This window comes from Dasypus novemcinctus, chromosome 16 (genome assembly GCF_030445035.2).
Source record: "Dasypus novemcinctus isolate mDasNov1 chromosome 16, mDasNov1.1.hap2, whole genome shotgun sequence".
NCBI classification, from domain to species: domain Eukaryota; kingdom Metazoa; phylum Chordata; class Mammalia; order Cingulata; family Dasypodidae; genus Dasypus; species Dasypus novemcinctus.
The window spans coordinates 84,237,124-84,265,086 of record NC_080688.1 but is presented as its reverse complement, the minus strand read 5'-3'; the positions used below and the strand labels follow the sequence as shown (position 1 = coordinate 84,265,086).

Genomic DNA, 27,963 nt, shown 5'->3' with positions numbered 1-27,963 from the left:
TGCTGGAGTAATTCATTCTAGTAGGGAAACTCAGGAGATATTTACAGAGGAATTAAGCATGTGAGCTGAGACTCTGAGAATAAGAGTACTCCAATAGAATAATTTCAGCTAATGCACTTGGGAAGAGGACACTGAGGGAAGGAAGGCATAAACAAACACCGAGCCACCAAAGCAAACGCCAGGTCTGGCCATTTAGACTCGGATTAGGGTTCCCATGGGGACAAAGTGATGAGGATGTAGAGGCTAAGTTTCCCTTCCAAGTTATTTGAAATTCATTATGCTAGCAATGATCTACTGCTTGATTTTTAGCAGGACATGATCTAAGCAAGATGCTCATCTTTTAATGGATACATCTGTCCTTATTACCAAAATGGGATGTGGCAAGAGAGCAAAGGCTTTTCAATTCCTAATGATGGATGAAAGTCTTCATTTGTGATACCTGATATTTTTACTGTCGTATTACTATTGAGAAAAGTATTTGTGACATTTGAGGTCAGACTTAGGGTTGGCTCATGCTGAAGCATAATCTCGGATATGTGTGAGAAATTCCATATGTTGAGTATAAGAGTTCACAGCTGCTCTAGGATTTTCAAACCCTGGAATTGCACACGCATGTCAAAACACCAACGCTTACTGCCTTCTCCCATCTGCAGGTCTTCACAAAAGACCAGTTTCTATTTTCTTAGAGAAAGAGGCTCTACCTGTTTATTCCATGCTTCCCCATATTTATATTGCCAGAGAAATTATCTTCAATCAGTACAGCGCATTAGGCTCTTTCATTTCCTCCTGATGTTTAGCATCTATGCTCCCAACGTCATTTGACAAATTAATATCGGTGTCGTCATTTTGCTTTTCTAAAGCGACGGCACATCAGCCAGGCTGGCTCCCACCCAACGGAGTTCTTCTTCTTTCCATCTCAAGTCTTTCCTCTTCCAAAAGCGCGAGGACAGTCGTCCCACCGCGTCATTCCCGCCACCCCCGCCTCTCCCACCCATTTGTAATCATCCCCGGAAACTTCTCCGTCTACTTCTCAACGCCCAGCCTCCGTTCAAGCTGTCCTCTACCCCAAACGAAAAGGTTGCTATCAGATAAGATATGGGGGTTTCCAGCCTGAGCCGATTTTCCCTGCGAAGTGTCCAGACATTTGCCAAACTCGGCAAACTTCCCGGAGTGCGCTGCCACCTCGGCCCTCAGAGGGACGCGTTCCTCCCGGGGCTCTCAAAGTTAGGAGCCCGGCCCCGCCCCCGGCCCCGCCCCCCGGCCCGCCCCCGGCCCCGGCCCCGCCCCCGGCCCGCGCGACCCTCTCCCGCCCTCACTGGGACCGAGTATCCCCGACCCCCGCCCCGCCCCAACTTAGCCCCGCCTCCCGGCTCGGTTTGCAGTCTCTCGCTCTCCCCGAGGCAGCGAGGCCCCGCCCCTGCCCCGCCCCGCGGCGGGCGTCGCGGAATCTCGCCCGCCCCTGGGCCGGGAGCCCCGCCCCTGGCCCCGCCCCTGCCCCGCCCCGCGGCGGGCGTCTCGGAATCTCGCCCGCCCCTGGGCCGGGAGCCCCGCCCCTGGCCCCGCCCCGCCCCCCGCCTCGCGTCGCAGTCTCTCGTTCTCCCTCGGGCCGCGCGGCCGGAGCTGCGCATCGAGAAGCGGCGACCGCGGCGGCATCGCGGCCTGGAGACCCCGGCGCTCGGCGGGACGCGCGCCTGCCGCTCGCGCATCTGCCTCCCGCGATCCGGGGCTGCTCCCGAGGAGCCGTCCGGCGCCCCCCGAAGGCGGTGCGGCGTGTCCGGGCAGCGCGGGGACAGAGCGCTGCTGAGGGGACGGGGCGCGGGGCCGCAGCCGGTTGGAGCGCCGGGGGGCGCCGTGCCGTGCAGTGCCGGGGGGCAGCCCTGCGGGCCCCGCGCCGGCCCCGCTCGCTTGGCAGAAGAGTTTTCTCGAACTCTCCGCTTCCCCCTCTGTGGGGGCCCGGCGCGGCGGTGAGACCCCCGTCGGGACCTGCTTCAGGTAAGCGGACTCGGCGAGACGGGGGCTCCCCAGACCGCAGCCACGGGTCAGGGGCGGGGGAGCGGAGGATGGTGGAGGCATGTTCGTGGGAAATGGAGAAAAAATGCAACAGGCGGGGCGGGTCTGGAAACTCCTGCGTTCACGTTCCGCGCAGTGAGGAGACTTGCTCAAGACCGAAACTTGGTTAGATTCTTCAGCCCCCAGACGGGCGCAGGCAGCAGCTGCGCCCTCAGTCTTGGTGTGCGCGCCCTCTGGTGGCGCCTGGTAAGGCTGCGCCGTGAGGCTACAGGTGAGGTGGGAGCGGGACTGCGTTTCCTCTGTCTCCCACGCCTGGTCGTGATTCCTCTTTTGAGAAAAATGCCTCGTCTCACTATCGCCCGTGACAAGGACACCTTTTGATCCCGTGAAAGCCAAACCTTCAACCGTAAATATATATATTTTTAAATCCTCTCCACTTTCCTGTTTTTATTCTGAGTCGTTTGTAAGGGAAATAACCAGAGTAATAGCAGGACTCATCTTTGTGTAACTGCATTTGAATCAAATCATTTTTAAATAATAAATGCAGGCCAGCCTTTGATACTGTCGGGAAAGTTATATCTTCTACTTGTCACCTGATGACATTCACGGAAATCCTAATACGTGCATGGGAAAAGTGTAGTGAGAACGAAAAGGAGCATCACTTTAACTAACCTAGATTGTATTTAATAACATTTTATTGTGATTCGGAAATTTCTATCGTGATCCTAGAATATTGAAGTTCCCAGTTTATATCTACACCTAGCATATCTGTAACCTCAGAGAATTTCTTTGTTTTGTTTTCCCCCAGAAAGGAGTGTCATGAAAAAGGAACAGAAAAGAGACGTCAGTTGGTGAAACGGGAGCTTTACTTCCCAGTCGATGGTTACTTCATGATGGGAAGAGGAGAAATATCTAGGTGGCTGAAGAGATTAGTTTTTTACAGTAGTACAGATGAAGATGGTAAAAGACAACATGAAAATGCCTCCATGGGTTGTAATAGCCTGATGAGTAAGCCAGAAAAAGACAGATTTGAAATGAGAGCAGGAATTTTTGTGTTTTGTAAACCAAGTAGGACTTTGAACACGTATTGAGGATGTTTTTCTCCCAAAAATGGAAGAAGAAAAAGTTCTCAAAGCAAGATATGTAAAATGTTGAGAGGAATAGCAACTGAGTCTACTCCAAGAATTCTAGTACTTCAACAACTTCTTTGGAGAAACACACAAATACATCATACTTTTGTTTGGCGAATTCATCACCAGTGATGGTTCTCAATTTAGGAATGACTCTTAATGTGGATTTTTTTAGTGCTTTTTTTCCTTCCTTTTTTACAACACATGATTCTACTCTTCATTTTAGATAAAATATGTATGTAAAGGAAGGAAATATTGAATCTATATTATGTCTGACTATCTATATATATTCTCTGTGTATTTTGGAAAAATTAGTGATTTTAACATTCCTTGAAGTTTTATTGGAATTAAAACCGTGACAGGGACACAGATATACAATGTAAGTTTTCTCTTTTTGGCACCTGCACTTGATTTGAGTGAGCCGAATGTCAGCTGGATTTCACAGTATATGTGATTTACTGTGTTTGTTTTATCAAGGCCTTAAATGTGTATTTTGTAATCACCATATGGGAAATGCATTGAACACTGTATTTGACATGTATGCTTAAGGAAAGAACTCCCTGATGGATCATGGCGTTAATGTTTACAGGACATTTCCTATTTTTAGCATTAGTGATGTTTGATTTCTCTACTTTTGAGGAATCTGTGAGCAATTACTCTGAATGGGCAGTTTTCACAGATGATATAGACCAGTTTAAGACACAGAAAGTGCAAGATTTCAGACTCAACCAAAAGCTGAAGAGAACTGTGCTTCGTCCAAGTTTATATTTTGATGCTGGAGAAATCCCAGCAATGAGACAGAAGTCTCGCACAAGCCATTTGCATCTTTTTAGAGCTATCAGAAGTGCAGTGACAGTTATGCTGTCCAACCCAACATACTACCTACCTCCACCCAAGCATGCTGATTTTGCTTCTAAGTGGAATGAAATTTATGGTAACAATCTGCCTCCTTTAGCATTGTACTGTTTGTTATGCCCAGAAGACAAAGTTGCCTTTGAATTTGTCCTTGAATATATGGACCGGATGGTTGGCTACAAAGACTGGCTAGTTGAGAATGCTCCAGGGGACGAGGTTCCAATTGGCCATTCCTTAACAGGTTTTGCCACTGCCTTTGACTTTTTATATAATTTATTAGATAATCATAGAAGACAAAAATACCTGGAAAAAATATGGGTTATTACTGAGGAAATGTATGAGTATTCCAAGGTCCGTTCATGGGGCAAACAACTTCTCCACAACCACCAGGCTACTAATATGATAGCATTACTCACTGGGGCCCTGGTGACTGGGCTAGATAAAGAGTCTAAAGCAAATATATGGAAACAGGTTGTGGTAGATGTGATGGAAAAGACGATGTTTCTATTGAATCATATTGTCGATGGTTCTTTGGACGAAGGTGTGGCCTATGGTAGCTATACAGCAAAGTCAGTCACACAGTATGTTTTCTTGGCCCAGCGTCATTTTAATATCAACAACTTGGATAATAACTGGTTAAAAACACACTTCTGGTTCTATTATGCCACTCTTTTACCAGGCTTCCAAAGAACAGTGGGTATAGCAGATTCCAATTATAATTGGTTTTATGGTCCAGAGAGCCAACTTGTTTTTTTGGATAAGTTCATCTTAAAGAGTGGAGCTGGAAATTGGTTAGCCCAGCAAATTCGAAAGCACCGACCTAAGGATGGACCTATGGTTCCCTCTACTGCCCAGAGGTGGAGTACACTTCACACTGAATACATCTGGTATGATCCCCATCTCACCCCCCAGCCTCCTGCTGAATATGGCACAGCAAAAATGCACACATTCCCTAATTGGGGTGTTGTCACTTATGGGGCTGGGTTGCCCAACACACAGACCAATACCTTTGTGTCTTTTAAATCTGGGAAGCTAGGGGGCCGAGCTGTGTATGACATAGTTCACTTTCAACCATACTCCTGGATTGATGGATGGAGAAGCTTTAACCCAGGCCATGAACATCCAGATCAGAACTCATTTACTTTTGCCCCCAATGGGCAAGTATTTGTTTCTGAAGCTCTCTATGGACCCAAGTTGAGCCACCTTAACAATGTGTTAGTGTTTGCTCCGTCACCCTCAAGCCAGTGTAATAAGCCCTGGGAAGGCCAGCTGGGAGAATGTGCACAGTGGCTCAAGTGGACTGGTGAGGAGGTTGGTGATGCAGCTGGGGAAATCATCACTGCCTCTCAACATGGGGACATGATGTTTGTGAGTGGGGAAGCAGTACCGGCTTATTCTTCAGCACTGAAACTGAAAAGTGTGTATCGATCTTTGCTTCTCTTAAATTCCCAAACTTTGCTCGTTGTTGATCACATTGAGAGGCAAGAAGATTCCCCAATAAATTCTGTCAGTGCCTTCTTTCATAATCTGGATATTGATTTTAAATACATCCCATATAAGTTTATGAACAGATATAATGGTGCCATGATGGATGTATGGGATGCTCACTACAAAATGTTCTGGTTTGATCATCGTGGCAATAGTCCCATGGCTAGTATCCAGGAAGCAGAGCAAGCTGCTGAATTTAAGAAACGGTGGACTCAATTTGTTAATGTTACATTTCAGATGGAATCCACAATTACAAGAATTGCATATGTCTTTTATGGGCCATATGTCAATGTCTCCAGCTGCAGATTTATTGATAATTCCAAGTCTGGACTTCAGATTTCTCTCAGTGTCAATAATACTGAATATGTTGTTTCCATTGTAACTGACTATCATAATCTGAAGACAAGGTTCAACTACCTGGGATTTGGTGGCTATGCCAGTTTGGCTGATCAAAGCCAAGTAACTCGATTTGGCTTGGGCACTCAAGCAATAGTAAACCCTCTAAGACGTGATATAGTTATTTTCCCCTTTGGATTTAAATTTAATGTAGCAGTTGGGTTAATTTTGTGCATTAGTTTGGTGATTTTAGCTTTTCAGTGGCATTTTTATCTTTCTTTTAGAAAGTTGATGCGATGGATATTAATCCTTGTTATTGCCCTGTGGTTTATTGAGCTGCTGGATGTGTGGAGCACTTGCACTCAACCCATCTGTGCAAAATGGACACTGAAAGAGGCCAAGGCAAGCAAGAAAGCTTTGTCTTCCTTGGGGCACCACGTTGATCTTCCCGATGTTGTTATTACCTCACTTCCTGGTTCAGGAGCCGAAATTCTCAAACAACTCTTTTTCAACAGTAGTGATTTTCTCTACATCAGGGTTCCCACAGCTTACATTGGAATCCCTGAAACTGAATTTGAAATCAACTCGTTTGTAGATGCCTGTGAATGGAAGGTGTCAGATATACGCAGTGGGCATTTTCGTTTACTCCAAGGCTGGTTACAGTCCTTAGTCCATGACACAAAACTGCATTTGCAAAACATCCATCTACATGAACCCAGTAGGGGTAAACTGGCCCAATATTTTACAGCAAATAAGGACAAAAAAAGGAAGTTAAGAAGGAGAGAGTCCTTGCCAGAACAAAGAAGTAGAACGAAAGGCGCCTTTGATAGAGATGCTGAGTACGTTAGGGCTCTGAGGAGACACTTGGTCTATTACCCAAGCGCACGGCCTGTGCTCAGTTTAAGCAGTGGGAGCTGGACACTGAAGCTTCATTTTTTTCAAGAAGTTTTAGGTGCTTCAATGAGGGCATTGTATGTAGTAAGGGACCCTCGGGCATGGATTTATTCGATGCTGTACAGTAGTAAACCAAGTCTTTACTCCTTGAAGAATGTGCCAGGGCACTTAGGGAAATTGTTTAAAATAGAGGAAGGAAAAGGCAAATGTAACTTAAATTCAGGCTATGCTTTTGAGTATGAATCACTGAGGAAAGAATTATCAGAATCACAATCAAACGCAGTCTCACTGTTGTCTCATTTGTGGCTGGCGAACACAGCAGCAGCCTTGAGAATAAATACAGATTTGCTGCCTACCAGCTACCAGCTGGTCAGGTTTGAAGATATTGTGCATTTTCCTCAGAAAACCACTGAAAGGATTTTTGCCTTTCTTGGAATTCCTTTGTCTCCTGCTAGTTTAAACCAAATATTGTTTGCTACTTCCACAAACCTTTTTTACCTTCCCTATGAAGGGGAAATATCTCCAACCAATATTAATGTTTGGAAACAAAATTTGCCTAGGGATGAAATTAAACTGATTGAAAGCATCTGTTGGACACTTATGGATCGTCTAGGATATCCAAAGTTTATGGACTAAATGCTGCAGGTCAGCAGAAATTTGCACTAATGCTTTCCAGCCTAATTTGTGGATACGAATTAGAAGAGTGTGTTTATTCTTGTACAATGTGTGCGTGTGTGTGTGTGCAGTGTGTTACTTGCACAAAGAGATTGTTTTTAAAAATAGGCTCCCTGTTTGGCTTAGCAGGATTCATTTTTGCATCAACACTTTCCTTACCTTTTTGTTCTGAAACTTTTTCTGCTAAATGTTTCTGCTACAAAGGTGTAGATGAAGTTATATCATGGGGTCAGGGGAGTTGGGAAGATTTTAAAGGCTTGTGTGTCTCTCCGTCATCTGTAACTGTGCTAATCTATCTTGGGATCTCACATACTGCTAAAGGCCATGCAATTGTTGCTTTACCCAAGTATCTCTTGCTTTCAGGATGAACTACAAAAGAGTCTTAACTTTTTTTTCAAGGTCTTGTAACACATTTATCTTGCACTCACAAAAATCCTTTTACTGTGTATAATGTGTGGTGATATCACTGGGGAAATGGTGAAAGCTTCTGTCAACGTTACAGATTCTTTTGGGAAATACAGTTGGAAATACAGAAAGATTGTGTTTTTTGAAATCAGAAAAATTGACCTGAAAAGCCTCCTTAAAGTTTTTTACTTAGAAATAATAAGTAAGGCTTTGAACAGTTTGGGTATCAAGGGCTGGTAGTTTTTTTTTTTCTTTTAGAATTGTACTTGTCTGTTTAAAAGTCTACTTGCTTTGCTTCCCTGGAGCCACAGATGTTTGTCATCACAACACTCCCACTGTCACTGTCAAGCAAAACAATCAGCAGTTACTAATTGCTAAACTCCCAATATATTTGTGGGGATTTTTCTTCCTGATTACTAATTTTCCATTAAGACCTGTCATAGATTTAGATTTAAATTTCTTTTTGTGGACTCATCACTGTATGGCTCAAAGAAAGCAGGCCACTGCTGGCAGTATTTTTTTAGACTGAAAACAGAGTTGGAAAACTGCCTGACTTATCTTACATCCTTTTGAATGAGTTTACAGACTGCCAGTGTCTGCAAAAGTTGAAGGCAAAAGGGAGATGATGTCAGAGGCATCTGTTTCTTTTACCATCTGCATCTTATTATAAATGTAGTTGTCATAAAGTGTGGTTCATTTTATTTGGGTAGGCTCTGAAATCAGAATGCTATGTATGCCATTATGAGCCAGTGGACTAATTCCAATGTATTAGTTGAAAACTATTAGGTAGTGTCAAGACTTGATGAAAATTGCTGTACAGATTGCAGTCTCCTTCCTGATGTTTCATACTGTAGTTCCCCAAGCTCTAACACTTGGGGAGTCTGTCATTCTGACCTAGATAAAAGTGGTTCTTTCTCAGTAGTTTGTTATTATGTCAAACTGTGCCTCCAGAGTGATAAAGCTGTGGATATGTTACATTCCAGCTAAACCTGACTATGCTGTCATTTTTCTTCCCTTATAATATGCCTGGAACTCCCCTCACACCATCTACTCCCTTTAGCTCTCACCACTTTCAGTCTGTAATGTCAAAATGAATGAAAATCATATTTTAATTATATAGGTTGAGAAGGCACTGAAGACCTGAATCTATGCTATTATTCTTAAGACTTTGTTCTATCTCAAGGTTATCAACAAGCATATACAATTGCTACATGGATGAAAACACTGTTTCTATTATCTGCCGAGTCTCAGTGTTTGCTTTCAATTCCCAGGATGTATGATCTTGAATCTGAATAAATAAAGACACTCTCAGAGTTGGCAGCAGTCTTAGGTCTTACAAAGGTAAGAATTACATGTGTGCAGGCAACAAAGGAGAAAGCAGAAGCTACTACCACTGCATTTGTTATAGTGTTCTACAGGAACATCAGCTGTCGATAGAAGAGAGCCAGGTTGGGTATGTGAGGGGATAGGGGAGAAGAAATGAGTGTGGGTGGAATGGAGAATAATTCTGAGAATGTATAAGACAAGTAAAACATGGTAGACACAGAAAGGTGCATGCCTACCAAAGTCATGTCCAGAGTGTATCCTAACTTTAAATCCCACGTAGTAGTGCAGTTTCCCTGTTTTCATACCCACATTACTCTTGCTACAAGGGAAAATTTCAGATGTGCCCACTCTCCCCTCTTTGTCCATTGACTCAGATCATCCAAAGTCCTGGACTTTCAGGGTGTTAACCGTAGGAAAATTCTAGTAGCCTCTATACTTTTGTTCTTTCAACATCTTGAAAATAAAGGAGGGATTGTCACAGATATCTGACATTTCCGGTCTGTAAGACCAATACATTTCTTTAGCTTTCCCAAACTTATGTCCAATTGCGGTAAAAACCTTTTGTTAAAATAATAGCAATTCTTGAAATTTTGAAAGAAGGTTAATTTTACTGACTAAAGTAGCATCTAGTTATCAAAACTTTCAATGAATGCAAATACACTCACTTAGGGTTAACTAGAAGAGCCATATTAAGAATTGACTTTGCTGAAATGAAAACTCCAGTGAAGATAAAAAGTTAGAGATTTCTTATAAAATCTATTAAGAAGGAAGCTAAATAGATGAATAGGCTTTAATTTATGAAAACTTAAACAGTCACATTTTTTAACACTCTACAGTTAGATAACATGAGAATGTATATGATAGGATTGGACTGCAAAATTTTAAATGCTTGATTGACTTTCTTTTTAGACAAAATTGAGGAATTGGATAGGGTTCCCAGGAATGGCAAAGGAACTGCCATAACACACTCTGCAAATACATTCAAAGAGGAATTTATCCCCCACACTACCACCAACACCAGCATATCTTAAAAACTCACCTTTTGTAGAAATGCCACCCTTCCTCTGCCACTTACTTTCTACACTTTTTAAATTAGTTAATAGATCACAAAGAACATTACATTATAAAACATGAAGAACATAAGAGGTTCCCATATAACCCATCCTGTCCCCCCACCCCATCATTTTTGTAAATTGTATTTTTTTTGAAGATACATCACAAAAAACTGTTACATTAAAAAAAAATATGAGGTTTCCGTATACCCCCACCCCCACCCCACTCCTCCCACACCAACCACCTCCTCCATCATTGTGGCAAACTCCTCACACTCAGTGAACACATTTTGGGGCACTGCTGCATCACATGGATAATAGTTTACCCTGTAGTTCACACTCTCCCCCAGTACATTCAGTGGGTCATGACAGGATATATAAAGTACAGCATCTGACCCTGCGATATCATTTAGGACAACTCTTAAGTCCCCCAAATGCCCCCACAGCACGTCTCTTCTTCCTTCTCCCTGTCCTCAGCAACTACTGTGGCCACTTTCTCCACCTAAATGCTACAATTTCTTCTATTACTAGTCACAACAGTTTTATAGTAGAATATCACTAAGTCCACTCTAATCCATATTTTGTTCCTCCATTCTGTGGACCCTGGGATGATGATTGATTGGCATCGTCATTCCCTAGCGATTTGGATACATTGTCAAAGCTCAACCATTCTTCATAGAAAATACATCACATTCGTTTATGAGTAAGTTAGTAAACATTTAATTATAATTTTAAGATTGCTATATTTGACTTGATTCTGATCATAACTAGAAAATATTCACTGTCTAAATTTAGGAGAAAATATAAATAAAAGGCAATATGTTGCAGCAACAGTTAAGAAATAAGGACACTTAGGATTCTAAGATATATCAAGAAATGTAATACATGCAACATTTACTGCTTATTTAAATATTGACCAAATTATGTATGCTATATAAGTTAATATGTCTAAAAATAGCTGCTGAGGAAATTTTCTTTTAGTAAGTGACAAGTAGCATTATTTCAGTTAATTTGGGCAGGAAAAATTCCCAAATGATTTATTAAGACATAAATGTTTGGATTTTTGTACAAAGGATGATAGGAAATTCAAACAATAGATTCTAACATTCTTTAAGTAATTGTAGAGAGCTGGCTAATGTATTTAGTCCCAGTAACAAATACATATATATGAAATTGGTTCTCCTTACAAAGATAGATTCAGACCCAAAGCATAGGTCTTTTTGTTTAGTTTTGTTTCTTTACACTTTATCCAGTTATGCAGCAAAGGAACACAGAGCAGAGATCATAAACAACTTTATTGGCTCTGTACATGTAGCCAGACTCCTCTATTACTTAAAATGGTAAGTAAATAAAAAGAAGCTAAAAGCAACTTGGTTATGTTTGGGATGATTTTTTCACACACCTGTTCCTTAGGTCTTTGAGTGATGGTGTTACACGTTTGTATAGCTCTGAGAAGGCAGAAGTTGGGAAATGCAGGACAAGCTGAATACTGACACCCTGTCTGACAATTTCAGTCACTAACCTTGCACTCCCTGTTGATGAAGGAGTCTGGTCTCAGCTTCCCCATCTCTCTGCCAAGTCCTGTCTCTGACCTGGATTCAGTCCATTTTAGTCTTCTCAGTGCATCACTCTGACGTTATAAATGTCATGGATGTCCCCATATTCTATATGGGGCTCTGCATCTTCCCTCTTGCCACTGGTAAAGTCATGCAGGCTGGATATCGCTAGGAAAAAAGAAACTTCTTACAGGTTCTTGAGACACAATATAGGTGGTGTAGGGGTTAGAACAATTTTTAAAGAGAAGAGTCTAGCAAGAATTAATCACTTAGCAGATATAATAAACTGCACTTAAAGTTTATATATATCTCACCAAAGTCTTCACAACATCACTCCCCCCCTCATACATGTATGTATCTATATACATGGAATATATGTATTCCTATGTACATATGTATATGCATGTATATGTATTCTTATGTATATGTAAGGAATATGTTCTTAAAGAATTTTGAGTATATTTGTAATTTATCCATCCACCCTATCATTCAGCACAGTTCTTGAGTATGTACTGTACAGACTGACTAGAACAAGGGAAGAACACAAAAATCAGTTGACCATGATCCAGTCCTATGATAAACTGGCAGTCTCTCTAGAGATTTCAAGACTAGTAGAAACTCATCAAAAAGAGAAAGAGAGTAGGGGCATATACACCCAAAGGAAAGAAGTGAAAACATCCGTTCTGTAGTAGAAATGGTTTAGTTATTTATTTCCAAAATAGAGTGATTGTGAGGAAAGGGAGTGGGTTATCTAGTTAAATATTATTTGGGTAAATTTTGATAGACATCATCTAGTTTTTCTTAATTATGTTTTGACTGTATAATTGTTCTAAATAGGGTTATCGTCATAGTACATCCTGTCAATAAGTAGACGTTCAAAAGAGATTCAGGGTGCAAATAAAAGCTCAAACATTTGCGCTCTTCCCATTCCCACTCACTCAACTACTTTGACACATTTATTAAACTCATCGATAAGGGAATATGCAGGCATCCCCTGAAGAGAGAAGGATGCTTGAGTGTGATTTGATGGGTGTGCATGCAGATTATTGCTAACAATAGCAATATGAGGAATAGGTCAATGTATGTGATCCAGGATCCAGCTGGCTAAAGCCAAAACATCTTTCCACCACCAGGTAACTCCAGATCACAGTACTAGTACAGATCTCAATTTTGGGATGCACTCATGAATAAAACGCACACACATGGACCCTACCTTCAAGGAATTTATAGTCCAGCAGGGACTGTGAGGAAACATGGTCATTTTCTGCTTTTCAAAAATAGCACGAAGAGCCTACAGAAAGCAGAACTAAAGGTGCCTGCTAATTCTGTAAATAAGTCAACCACATGTATTCAAATAGAATTCTTTTTAGGAAAAATAGAGCAATCTGTTCTTTTCCCCACTGTTTTAGTTTACCAGACTGCTGTAAATACCATACAATGGATTGACGTAAAAAATGGGAATTTATTGGCTCATGGTTTTGAGGCTAGAATTCCAAAACTGAGGCCTCAAGTAAGGCCATGCTTCCTCTTGAAAGCCTGTTAACATTCTGGTGCTGATTGTGGAAGACTCTTGGCTGTATACCTTCCTCTTATCACTTGACCATGTCCTTTCTCTTCTGGAATGTGTTGACTTACAGCTTCTGGTTCTTCCCTATGGCAAATTCTCAAGTCTAGCTAATTTTCTTCCACTTATAAAGGACTTCGTTAATCTGGATTAAGTCCATCCTTATTTAGCCGGGCCCACCTTTACTAAAAATAACATCTTCAAGGTATCCTTTTTAAAATAGGTTCACATTCACAGGATGAGGATTATGATTAAAAACATGTCTAAAGTGGGATACATAATTCAATCTACCAGACCCACCCTGCTAATAATGCCAAAATAAATGTTCTGAACCTAAATCTGAATGCAGAAAATAAAGTGTACCAGAGTTACTATTCCTGTCATAATCATGCTAATTTTTTATAAAATATTTAAAAGGCTCTTTGAAATTTTGGTGTAGATAAAACCTGGATACAAAAGAAACAAATTATAATCTGAGCATATCTGTTTCATAGTGCATTGCATTGACCTTTCTATTTTATGTACCATTAAACTATATATTGTTGTGATGCTCTTGAAATAAAATGACATTTTCTCTCAAGTATGATAACACTGATGTTGAATTCTAAAGATTTCAGATGTCTTTGATATTTGAAGTTCTCCAGTACGTTTTCTTCCTATTTCTAAACTTGGGATACACACACACACACACACACACACACATACATATATTAATTGATTATGTTATAAAGAAGGGAACATAGCAATGCCATCTGTGATGCTCTTCTTACCTCTTTGTGAAGTCAGTTCAGCTTCCATTGCTGTCACTTTCCTCATGGTGCTAAGTGAGTAATATAAATCCTCTAATCCCTGCATTAAATCTGGTATCCCTGTATGGGCAGTGCATAAGACACTTCTCCCATAATTGTTGCATGTCTCAAATAACAGTCTAAATTACTGTACTACACTGCAAGATTATTGCCCAATTATTATTATTTATTTGTTTTAATTATGTATTTATTTTTCTACATTATTCCAAAAGATTAATTTTGTTGTAGACTTCCTTAAATTATATAGAACTTTTAAATAAATATGGCTTTTAAATGTTGAGCCATTTAAATTTAGTGCCTATTTTAATGTTTTACAGAACATTGAAGGCGATTTATTCATATGCATGAGAATTTATAATAAATAATTTGCTTTCATAATATACTCATGAAAAGCTAAATGCACATAAAGAATGCACTTAATAAAGTTAACCCCATGCAAACAAAATATTAATAGATGGTTTTTCTTGTTCATGTTCAAATAATAACATGAGCACGCTGACTGATTTGATACTAACTACAGCACAGAACAGTTGCTTTATGTGCACCAACAAACATGCTTTTTTTTGGTCTAGAATTACCAAAAAAACTAAAATATAAACATTGAATCATTTCTCTTTTCTTCAACATTAACTATAAATTAGTCTTTCTGGGTTAGCTTTCCTTGGACACATGTAGAAAAGACACATGCTTGTATACACAAACACTTGGCAAAATTCCACTGCAGTAAGAGACTCAGTTTTCACTCTATAATGAACAGACTGTGTACTGTTGGATATTTCACAAACCTTGTTTGTACCTTTCCCCCATTTTCTTGCTTATTTTGATGGGGAATGTTTCCATTGAAAAAGATCATGTTCACAACAGTTTTGTAAGAAATGAGCTTTGAGTTAAACAGAGCTGAATACAGTTTACCATTCTGTATCTACCAACCATAGGGTTTTAGGCAGCAAATGTCTTATTTATGCAGTCTCCATGTTCCCACCTGTAAAACTCCCCAAACTCCTTCAGAGTTGATGCAAGGATAAAATAAAATGACCTGTGAAAATTAATAATAGTAGTTATTTCCTTTGTATGACAATCTCTAATTGATGGTACAGAGAGGAAGAGAGGAAAAATGCGTGAACAGTAGAGATAGATTGATTTTGATTCTTTTATTGTATATACCCAATAAGAAGAAAGCTCATATATAAGGTGATGGGATGCACCATTTTCCCATAAAAGATACTACACCCTTTCAGATAATCTGAGCATATAAAGTGAAGGTAAATGAATCGAATAATCAAACATCTATTTTAATAATTACTTTGTCAATCTAGTTGCACAAACATAAGATCAAAATTATACAATATATTAATTCATAAATGCTGTTTTTTTCATGTCCATATTTCAACAAAATCTTATTCTGACCATTCATTTACATCTTCAACTTTGATGACTATCATTTAACTTCGGAGTTTTATTAAGATAAGGAAATTTTTCTATTTATATATGATGTTACCAATTGAAATTTTATTCCATGTCACAGATGTCATTTGCATAACATTTATCATGAATGCAAGATGGGGCTTATTGAATGCTTTTGCTGTATCTGTTGAGATAGTTGTATATTTCCTTGCCTTTATCTGTTGATGTTGTATATTATATGAAAATACTTTTCTTTTCAAATTATACCAAACTTGGCTTGCTACGATAAAACCAACCTGGATATGACTTGTTATATTTGTATGTCTTGCTGTTGCTAAATTCAGTTGGTTAATAATTAGGATGTTTACATCAATATTTGTAATTGTGATTTATCTGTAATTTTCTTTTCTCTTACTGTACTTGTCTAATTTTTAAGGCAAGATTATGCTTGTCACATTAAATAAGTTGAGGGTGTTATATTTTTATATTCTGTCAGAGTTTGTGTAAGATTAAAATGATATATTTTGTCATTATAATAGTGTTTGTTAGAACTCATATGTAAAACCATCTGGCTGTTGTTTTTTTTCGGGAAGTTTTTTTTTTACAACATATACAATTTTATTTGATAGCTATATAACATTTAGTTCTTTGATTTCTTTTTTGAGTCTTTTTTGGCAAGTTATTTTTTTAAGAATGTGTGTTTTTCTTTTACTTTTTCACATTTATTGACCTAAATTAGCTCAAAATATGTCCTGCTGGATATCTCCTTATCCCCATACCCATTATGCTTCCCTAAAAAATGAGGATTTGTGCCTTGTTTCTTTGTGTTCCTTAATTAAGAGGTTTGTGTTTTACATAAATCTTTACAAAGAAAACTTGTAGCTTTTTTGTTGCTACACATTATATGTTTACTTGCTATTGCACTAACTTTTAGCTCCTGATCTTACATATTTCCTTCTTTCTATTTTATTTTTGCTTAATTGGCTGTTGTTTTTTCTAATGTCTTTAATTATTATAGATATGTGTCTCCTTTTTTGTCAATATTCTGCACTCAAAAAAAATACCAGGAACAATATCAATTTATTGCTTGTTATGGTGAAGGCCTCTTTAAGGAAGCAGGGTTTGCTCTGGATTAGCAACTGTTAAGAAGCAGGGGTAATTCTATGGATGGAGGATGTCATAATTCTTATAAAGAAGGATGGAAGACTAGAAAGAGGCTAACATTGTATTTGGTAAAAAAGCAAAATCAAACAAATAAACCAGCACTCACATTAACTGGGAAAGGGAGATTTATGAAATTTTGTGGTTTGGTAAATATTTATGTTTTGTCTGCATTCAGGCATAATCACGCAGTAGCCTTGTTTGTGTCTTGATTCATCGTGGTTAGAATGACCTTGAAATGTAAAATTATTTATGTTCAACAGGAGGACTCTATGACCTGGTCAATGGTGACAGACCAGGTCCTTGATCTCAGAGCTGCTTTCTTTCTCATTTTTAAACTTTTATTCTTTTTTAAATATGTACATTAAAGGCTACTAATTTACCTTTATTGCTTGTATTTACCATATTGCTTGTATTCATGCATTTTAATATGCGGTTTTTCTGTTATCCTTTATAAGTATTTTCTGAGTTCCAATGTGATTTCTTACATGACCACAAGTTATTAATTAATACATTTATAGGGTTTCTCTAGTTATCTTTTTTACTGTTTTAAACTTCAGTGCATTGTAGTCAGAACCTGTAGTCCATATGGCACCAGTTCTGTGAAATGTAAGCCTCTCAGCCTGGGTCTAGACTGGTATCTGATAAACTTTTATAAATGCTCCTTGTGTGCTGTGAAAGAATAGACATTCCCATTGTTGGTGAAATGTTCTAAAAATGTCCGCTGGATATAATAACAAATTTATTATTCAAAACATTTTATCTTTAAGAGACTTTTCTAATCTTTTGATTAATATGAATGGCATATTTTATTGGGTGCATGTGTATATTTTAGGTGCATGCAAACTAAGATTTGTTGTATATTTTCGTGTATGTGACTTGAACCTTTATGAAGTAATCCTCTTTTATCTAGTATTTATTTTGGCTTAAAGAATTTTTTTTTTTATGTTATTAGATTAATACAAACTTCCCCTTGTTTAGTATTTGCCTAGTATGTACTTTTCTATTTTGATATTTCCAACCTCTCTGTGGCCTTATGTTTTTGGAGTGTTTCTTGTAAAAATAATATAGCTGGATTTTTATGTCTACTCTAAGAATCTTTGTCTTTTAACTAGAGTATTTACTTATATTCATTTGTGATTATTTATATGCTTGGATTTATTTCTAGTAATGCTTTTCTGTTTGTACCTCCCTCTAGAGATTCTGTTTTTCATTGGCCTGGGGTGTCCCCAGGTATCTGCATTTTTAAAATGCTCCCCCTCCAGGCGATTCCATTGTGCAGGCTGGATTGAGAACCATGCATTAGGCAGGTAATATTTCAGTTAATTATGTGAAGTTCTCTTTCTCCTCTTACTTTACTTAGCTCTTTATCCCTAAGGGGTCTCTACTTTAATAGCTACAGCATTCACGCCCTCCTCTGTGCAACTGCCAGTTCTCTCTTCTGCTCTATGAGTAAACTCTGTCTCTCCTTCACAGATTTGCACCAATCTTTGTCTTTGTCTTATTCTCCTCCTCATTTTCAACCCCTTTTTAGAGTGATTTTCTTTCCTCTCATTATAGTGTAGAAGATGATAGAGATTAGAAAATTTCATTTTTTCTAATTAAAAATAAATGTATATTCTTAAAGAAAGTTTTGGAAATACAGAAAAAGCTGGAAAAATAAGGACATAAAAAGCAACAAAACCCTTCTCTCAGAAATAACTACTATTTTGCTGAGTGTCCTTTCACTTTCTGGTTTATAAAGATACATAAGTAGATAAAGTGATTTGAATTGGGATCAAATTATAATCTACTTTTCAGTTAGCAGTATACGATAAATGTAGATTTTAGTACTATTAAATGTAACTACAACTATTGGGCTAATTGGTAATTGTTTTAGATATATTTCAAGTCTATTCTTCACTTTAACTCTCTAAAATAGTTATCATTATGATCCCCAATTTAATAAATAGAGGATAAGACATATCATATAATACGCTCTTACCCTACTTCCTCCAAATATCCTAAAACGTATTTCAGAAAGATTAATGGCAATTCAGCAATAAAAATAATAATGAATGTAAATACAGATATTTCAAAAGTACTATGAAGAAGTAATTGTTTATATATTGTTGAGGTTAAAGAATGCAGAACTAACTAAGCATTATACCAAAGACAAGAAACACAGAAGAAAAGGTTGAAAGATTTGCATATATGATTTTTTAATATTCTCTACATCCAAACAGAGCAAAACAAAAGCAATAACAGCCTTAAAGAAGAGCACCAAATTGGAAAAAATAATTTAACTATAAACAGGTAAAGACTTAATAGCTTAATGTAGGCAAAACAATTTTACACATCTGTATTTTAAAAAACAAATCTTCCAACTGAAACAGAGGGAAAAATTGAAAGTGATAAAACATAAAAAAAAAAGATCTTTTTTGCCAATTTTAAGTACAAATTCTGTTACTTTTATAATTCAGATCTAAAATGCCGTTTTATTTCTTACTTGAATTCTATTTCCCACCCCAATGGCTAAATAAATGAAGAGAAAAAGAAATACAAAAGAAAAAAAAAGAAAAAGTCTAAATCTCTGGGGGTTTAATTGAAAGGTTTCAGAACTACTTCCAGGCATTAAATGAAGAAAGAACTATAATCCCTTCTACTACTTCTCACTAGTATAAAGTGTCTCCATAGGCACCTGGTCCTGCCAACTCCACAAATGACATTTATCTAGGGAGACCAGAATTCTGTGTTTATCCTGTTTCTGCCCAGTTCATTTTAGTTCACATTTTTTTTGCTTCATTTTACTCTCTAAATACAACTCACTGGGCCATCATTGTTCCTAGGTCTAGAAGGGCTGCCTTTTAGGTACTATGCAGAAATCAACCATCTCCCTGAAAAACCATTAGGCACTTCTGTCCATCCTTAATTACCAGCCTAAATCTCCCCCTCAAGGTAATTTTATTTCAGGTACTTTCTTGTCCTTTCCTGCACACGTGATTGTTTTGGGAGTCATGCTGAACCAAACTTTCCAGGTCTCTTCAAATTTTGGTTACAGGTCACTTCACTTTTAAAAAATGTCTAGGCTCCTTCAGTAAAGAGACCAGCTAGTCTTGACTAGCTTTATACCCCAGGCCAAAGTTAGGAGCCTTACTTTTCTCAACCCACAAAAGAGCCCTTCTCTCAAGCCAATAATAGCGCCAGTTTATGGCAAAACTAAGGTTGTGCCACAATTGTTTCTTCGTTTGGAGGGTGGAGGAACAGTAGATAGAACTTCTTCCTACATAAGGTACAATTTAGAAAGTCAAACAAAAGTCACAAATGATCAATAATTATTAACATGGTCAATCTCATTATTAATTACAAAAATTAAAATTAAATCAGAACCATTATTGCATCTTAGTTTATAACCAGTAAAAGGAATACTCATTTTGGTAGATGTAGCCAAAGTAAATTGTTGTTTATTGCTTTGGTAAAATAAATGTTTATCCATTATTAAAAACAAGTTGTTGTTTGCAGAATATTAAAAAGTCCCATCCCCACCCACAGACAAGCCTGCCTTTTGGTCTAGAATATCCTTTTACAAGAACCTTATCTCAAAGGAAAATTTTTCAAAAAGATATATAGAGAGATGGTCATTAAACATTATTTATAGAAACAAAACATTTAAAACTCCCTAAAGGTGCAATAAAACCATCAATAAAGGGGTGTATTTGCTAATTAGAAAATCCCCGTGACAAATTATCTTTTGTAAATTCATTGCATAATTGAATTATAAAATGATCTCATTTTTATATTGGGTGAAACCCGTACTTACATGCTATATATGATAGTAAATTACGTCAAGTATTAATAGTGGTTACCTCTGGATGTTGAAATGTCAGGACGGTGATTTCTTTTACTTTTTTCTTTTAATAATAGAAGAAAAATAAATAAAAATTCAAAAACATCAATAAGGTTTCCTCAAAAGAATTCAATATAAAATTCAGAAAAGGAATTTAAACAGCTAATAAGTGAATGAATCTCCAAAAAAAAAAAAAAAAGAAAAAAGCCAACTTGAAATGAGCTTTTTGCTAAAAAATAGTAAATTTCCTATATGAAAAATAGGGCTTTAAACACTACTACTGTTCACAGATCTTTCATGAATAATAAATAGCGATAAATATTAAAAGCTTAAAAATGTAAACAGCTTTTCATTTAGCATTTCCAGGTCAAATTAAGATCCAAATATTCTATTCTATTAATTTAATTTACAAACTTATTTCAGATGAAATGACTTAGACCTTAGAGGATTAGACTTACTTTTGTGGTTTCTGTTTATAATAGAAATGAAACATATTTCATTTCTTCCTTCTTTTCCACTATTCCATTTTCCTCCTTTCCTTTCTTCCATGACCATTTATTAAGTGATGATTTTAAATTAAATATGAATTAAATTATTAGTAACGGTAGGGATCCAGGTTGTTCTAAGAAAGAGCTATCTATATGAAATGGTCAAAAGATGTTTAAATTGGTCTTCGCTAGCCACCCACAGAAATTGATAAAAAAATTAGACTCAACATCAATCTTATAAAAGGAACTTTTTTTTAAGGTATTGTGAATGAAAAAGGAAGTAGTTATTTCATATCAGAGAGGTCATGTATTTGTCCTTCAATGCCTTTCTTGCTTTACTCAACATGAAGTCCTCAAGATTCATCTATGTTATCCCATGTGCTTGTACTGTATTCCTTCTTAATGCTGAGTAGTATTACATTGTATGCATATACCACATTTTGTTTATCCATTCATCTGTTGATGGGCATTTGGGCTAATTCCAACTTTTGGCAATAGTGAATAATGCCACTATGAACATTGGCGGACATTATATATCCTGCCATAACCCACTGAATGGACTGGGGGAGAGTGTAAACTACAGTGTAAACTATTATCCATGTGGTACAGCAGTGCTCCAAAATGTATTCAACAAATGCAATGAAAGTGCCACATTGATGGGAGGAGGAGGGGGAGGGGGTGTGTGGGGTATTGGGAATCTCTTATATTTTTTAATGTAACATTTTTTGTGATATATGTATCTTCAAAAAAATATAATTAAAAAAGTAAAAAAAAAGGAAGTAGTATATCAAGAGAGAATAATATAGTTATTATCAACCACTTGTCACTCCTGATTTTCTATTTCCTGTCCTGTTTTTAGCACAGGATCCTCTCTGTGTCCTGGTTTTCCATTTAAAAATTGGTGGTGATGGCAAGGCATATGTTAGTGGCAAGTGTGCTTCAAGTATATTTTGTTTACTTTGCATCCTTTGTTGTGGGAATCTGGCTTACCTGTTCCTTATTGTAAATGTTACACCTGTTCCATTGTAGATGTTGCAAATTTTCCCTTTTAGTGATGATGTTGCAGTTCTAATAGCACACAGCTGCTGGGTAGTTTCCCAATAAAGGGGATGTGGAAACTAGGGTTGAGGCTCTCAGTTCCAGAAGCTGTGAGTCCCCTGGTCCTATCTTTATCTCCTCTCTTGTGTGTGTCTCTCTCTGTCCCTTTATTTTGTAAAGTTCTGCATTGCCTTCCCTTCGAGCCATCCTACTGTGAGCTGATTGCAGCAGTCCTTTATTTTGGTCGTTTGATTAAGAGGGGTATACTGCAACAGATTGACTGTGCTTCTGGGGGAAAGTGCTCTTAGCATGCTTTTTTCATGTTTCTACTTGCTTAAGTAGTTATATTCTTTCTCATTGTGAGATCAGAAACTTGCTGCTCAAATGAAGTCATCATAGTGTTTAATTTTCAAAATCTTAAAGTTTTCTTTTTGTATGATATTCTTGCCAAAAATTCTTTAGAGAAGAACCAAAAAAAAAAAAAAACAACAACCCAAAATTTGGCTATTTTATAAGGCATTTTATTGTTTTCCACTTTCCCCATCTCCATATACTGCTCTTATTAAAGACAGATAGAAAGAGAAGGAGAATAAAATGGACAAAATCTCAGCCAGCTCCTGGCTAATGAGACAAGGGCACCCCAGTTCCAACTCCATGGATGTTAGTATATCAAAGCAGTATTTTAGGCTCATAAACAAACAGATGCACACTAAAAGGGTGCTGATTAAATAATTACGAGGTCATAAACATTACTATCTTAAACTGCCTGCTTGGAAAGTCTATCATGTTTCATTATGATAACCAGATGCCAGAATATGCAAGGAGTCCAGTGCTGTTTTTGTTTGATAAATGCTACCAGGGCAATATACTATTAATAGAAATGGATTGGCTTTTACAATGGGGATTTATTAACTTATCTGAGGCTGAGAAAAGTGTTCAAATCAAGGCATCAGGTGAAGGTATCTCCCTAAAGACAGGCAGGCCAGCGATCCCAGCCTCTCTGTCCCATGGCAGGGCACAATGGCAGCATCTATTTTGCCCCCTTCTCCTCCACGTCTTTCAGCTTCGGGCTTCTGGCTTCCTTTGACTTTCTCTCTCCCAGGTTCCATTGCTTTCAGCTTCTGGCTTCCTTTGGCTTTCTCTCTCCCAGGTTCCATTGATTTCAGCTTCTGGCTTCTGGGATTCTCTCTCTCAGTTTCTAGGGGTTTCTCTCTGTATCTCTGGTTAGGAGGATTAAGACCCAATCTGGGTCATGCCTTACTGAAGTAATCTAATAAAATGACCTTTAACTGAATCTAATCAAATGGTCCCACTACAATAGGTTCACACCCACAGGAATGGATTCATTTAAGAACATAATTTTCTGGGATCTACAAAATCCTCAAACTATCACAGGTCCCAAGCCCAAATTCTGTGTATGACCCAATTTCAGGTCCAGCTATAGGCAATTACAAAGGTTTTTCCTGGCAAGTGTCACAGAGCAAGTTTCCTACCCTCCCCAAAGCCTGTCCCTTCCCCCAAACCAGACTTGGTACACAGCCCATGCACTACAGCATGGGGGAGGTACAGTCAAAGACTCCGGTCCCCTCAAATTCTTACACACACCTGCATTCTATATGTGTAAATTCTTATACACATCTGCATGTATCCACTCAAAGGTCTCCATTTGGGGTGAGGTTGGGTGCTTTGCTAAGTCCCTTCATAGGCACCTCTGCTAAGACCTTGGGGGAAGGCCTTGAAGACATTTTCACTCTCTTCCCCAGCCGGAGTCCATAAAATGGCAGGAACCTGTGGTTTTGGTCTCCCTTGACGATGAGACCACATTTCCAATAGCGGTGATCCACCTGGACTTCATCCAGTGAATGTATGTATTTCTACATACATTTTCTATGTAGAAAAATGGACCATTGGGGGCAGGGGGAGGTAGTGTCTTTGTTTAGTCTCTTGATATACTAGCACAGGAAGTAGAAGTCTTAATTGCTGCTTTCATTTCGGCTCTTGTTTAATTGACCACCTTGACATCGAGCAGCTCAGTTCTTTGACAGTATAGGTCCCAGGTGTTAGACCCACCACTCTGCAGATGAGGCTAGGGCTAATTGTCAGACTGCCCCACTTATCTGGTGGGTGACAGGTCTTCCTACCATAATAGAGGCTCATTATTGGGCATTACAGATGGGCTTTCTCAATTCACTACATTAATACCAAAATTATTTTTCTCTTCTTAACATTATAAGTAATGTATTTCTCTGTCATTATCTAAAGTTAATTAGATGAGTTTACATTGAGAATATTTGTGTGTGTGTTTGTGTGAGTATATTTCTATTTCAAATTTTATGCAAAATAAATCAAACTCATAAGTAGTTTTTCTGTAGCATTTCTAATGGAAGGTGGGGCTATTAGTGTTATGGGCAGAAAAGGCATGGCAAAGTAGGAGTGCTTTGATTTGAACGTGTTCATCTTCAACCCTTTCCTAACATAGTACTTGGTTCAAATATTTCATCTTGCTTGGTAAATAAAATATAAACCAAAACGTTCTTGTGGTCAAAAGTTCATGAGCAGTAATGGAAAGCTATCATCTTACTGTAATTATTTAATTTGTGTGAATTCCCTCATCTCCCAGGATAATATAATTACAAAGGAAGGGTCATAAAATCCCTCTGCAACAATAGATAATCAAATTCTTGCCTTCCATGGATGTTATACCTAAATGGGAGAAATGGTTAAAACAGAAAACAGTTTAAGTTCCATGGGAGAAGGGAGGAAAAAGACATAAATGTTGACTGGATTTCACAAATTTGATGCCATCCTGAGATATGTATTGAAAGATGAGTTTTGGGGAAAAGCAAAGAACCTGTTTTATTGAGGATGCTGAATCTTATTCAACAAGTAAGGAGGGTTTTGGGGAGGGAGGTCACGAGGCAGGAGATGTTTTAGGGAGGAAAGATGTGGCAAGATGATGAAGGTAGCAACATGCCTTTATAAAGAATTTGAATTTTATCTTGGTGGAAACCAGGAGTTTTTGAAGAATTTTAAGCAAGATATTTGCATTTTAGAGAATAACCCTCACAACTCCAGGAAATGAGTGTAAAGGTGAGGTGAACTTTACAAGAAATTACCAGACCACTCTCCACCATGGCTGCCTGTACCTTTTAGATTTCAACAAACCATGTGGCAGTTGTTCTGCATTCTTCCTTGTCAATATTTGATATTTGCGTTTTTAAAAAGATTTGGCATTCTAATAAGTGTGATGTTTATTTGCACTTCTGTGATGACAAATGATATTGAACACATTTTCGTATGATTATTACTATTTCATCTTCTCTTTTGGGGTATCTGATTAGATTTTCTTTTTAGTGGGCTATTTTTCGTCTTCTTACTGATTTTAAGAGTTCTTTCTTTTGAATACAATTCTTTATCAAGTATTTGTTTTGCAAATATTTCTTCCAGTCTGCAGCTTATCTTTTTTATTTTCTTAAAGTGTCTTTTGAAGAGCAGAACTTATAATTTTTATTGAATTCAATAATATACTTTTTCTTTCATAGTTTCTATTTTTGTATCACATGTAGGAATTCTTTTTCTAACTACAAGTCACACAAAAATTTGTCTGGTATTTATTTCCACAAGTTTTTTATTTGGAGCTTTCTATGCAAGTCTTAGATTCATTTCTAGCTAACTTTTACATATGGCTGGAGATATAGAATAATGGATGTCCATTTTTCTAGCAACATTTGTTGAAAAGACTAACTCTTCCATTGAATATCCTCGAAATTTATGTTGAAAATTAATTGAACACACGTGGGGTTCGCTTTTGGACTCTTTATTCTATTCCATTGCTTTATATGTCTATACTTTTTTTTTTTTAAGATTTATTTATTTACTTATTCCCCCCCCCCCCCCCCCGCCCATTGTCTGCTCTCTGTGTGCATGTGCTGTGCATTCTTTTGTATTTGCTTGTTTTCTCTTTAGGTGGCACTGGGAACCGATCCCCAGGACCTTCCAGAGTGGAAGAGAGGTGCTCAATCTCCTATGCCACCTCAGCTCCCAGATCTGCCGTGTCTCTTATTGTTTCTTCTCTGTGTCTCTTTTTGTTGCATCATCTTGCTGTGCCAGCTTTCTGCTCAGGCCAGATTGCTGCATGGGCCAGCACTCCATGTGGGCCAATTCTCTGCTTGGAAAATCTTGCCACATGGGCCACCTTGCCTTCAGCAGGAGGCCCTGGGAATCAAACATGGACCTCCCATATGGTAGACAGGAGCCCAATCTCTTGAGCCACATTCACTTCCCTATGTCTATACTTTTGTTTTGACACCACGTTGTCTTGATTATTGGAGCTTTAGAGTGATTCTTGAAATCATGTAATGTGGATTCTCCAATGCTGCTGTTCTATTTCAAAATTGTTTTGCTTATTTGATTTCTTTTACTTTTCCAGATAGATTTTTAAAATCAGTTCCTAGTGCGATTTGTTTGGGATTTCATTAAACCTATCTATTGGTTTGGGAAAATTCACATCTTAGCCTTAGTAAATCTTTTCCACTTACTCAGGCTTGTTTTTTATTTGTAGTTTTGTAGTTTTATAGTTTCTAGAATACAAACACTGCATATCTTTTGTTAGTTTTTCCCCTAAATATATCATTCTATAGAATGAAGTGCCACTGTAATGCCATTGGAAACGGTACTTTTAAAAATTACATTTCCACTCATTTGTTGTTAATATTTAGAAATACTGTTTATTGTTGCCATTTTATATATATTCTTATGCTCTCTATATTTTCATCCATGAGACATTATTACTTTTTATATAATTAACATCAAAATTACATATTTCCGCATATGTATACTTTCCATTGTTCTTCATTTTCTTCTGCATTACTGAATTTCCATTTGGGATATTTTCCTTCTGCCTGAATACACCCTTTACACTCATTTACTGTGAGTCTGTTGCTACTGAATTATCTATCTTTGTTGTTGTATAAATGTCTGTGTTCCCTCTTGGTTTTATGGGAATATTTTTGACAGTATAGGATTTTATATTAGCAGTTATATTTCAGTACTGTAAAGTTATCTTCCAGTACATTTTGGCTTCCATTGTTTCTTTTGAGAGATTCAGTATAAACCCTAATTGCTCCCTGTCATTTATTGCATAGTTATTGTATGCATTATTTCTACATAAATTTAAATCTCACAATATAATTTTGTAAGGTTATTTAAATATTTACATATTAAACCTTCATTTTGTAAAGGTTAAGAGGGAAAATAATATTTATATTTACCTATATGTTTCCCGTTTCTGATGTTTTTCTCTCCTTCCTGAAGATCTGAATTTCTATCTCTTATTTCTGTTTGCATAGGCAAAAATCAGTGACTAATGGGGTCTTGGTGGGGAAATTGAATGAACATAGAGTCACCTATTACTCAGATCAAGTTTTTATCTAACATAAATGCTCCTGTGCACTGTTTTCAATCAATTGAGGTAAATTATATTTATATATTTAAATTATATTTTAAAAATTGGTAAGATTCACTTCATTGAGTTATCAAATATTACATGATATGTAATACACTGCATAGTTCTTATAGGTTCTTGGTAAATGGAAGATATTATTTTGCAGTTTTGAACTTCCACTGTCCTTTCATTCCTATTGGGTAAATATTCAGGAGTGGAATGGCTGGGTGGTATGTTGTATGTTCATTCAATTTTTAACACCTTTATTAATTTTATTCTGAAAGCACATGGGAGCTTTCCTTCCTCAGAGACAGATTTCTTATTAAATAGGTCACAATAACTAATAAGTGTATGCCTCCCCCACACATCCAATCCTTACCTATAGAGCAATGAAATGAGCAGATCAACTGTCCTATGCAAATAGCTGGGCAGCACATATGCAAGAGATGAGGAAAAGTGATTTTTTCTCTGCTTATAAAGGGACAGCAGGCAACTGTAATCTA

At 37.6% G+C, this 27,963-nt stretch overlaps 1 protein-coding gene across 1 annotated transcript; it reads left to right on the top strand.

Moving 5' to 3' along the window:
• The first annotated feature begins 1,827 nt into the window (after positions 1 to 1,827).
• On the top strand, positions 1,828 to 11,540 carry DSEL (dermatan sulfate epimerase like). Its single transcript, XM_058277877.2, has 2 exons — positions 1,828 to 1,992; positions 2,819 to 11,540. Exon 2 carries the CDS (start codon positions 3,711 to 3,713, stop codon positions 7,347 to 7,349), a length of 3,639 nt encoding a protein of 1,212 aa, XP_058133860.1. The 5' UTR covers positions 1,828 to 1,992; positions 2,819 to 3,710; the 3' UTR covers positions 7,350 to 11,540.
• The last annotated feature ends 16,423 nt before the right edge of the window (positions 11,541 to 27,963 follow it).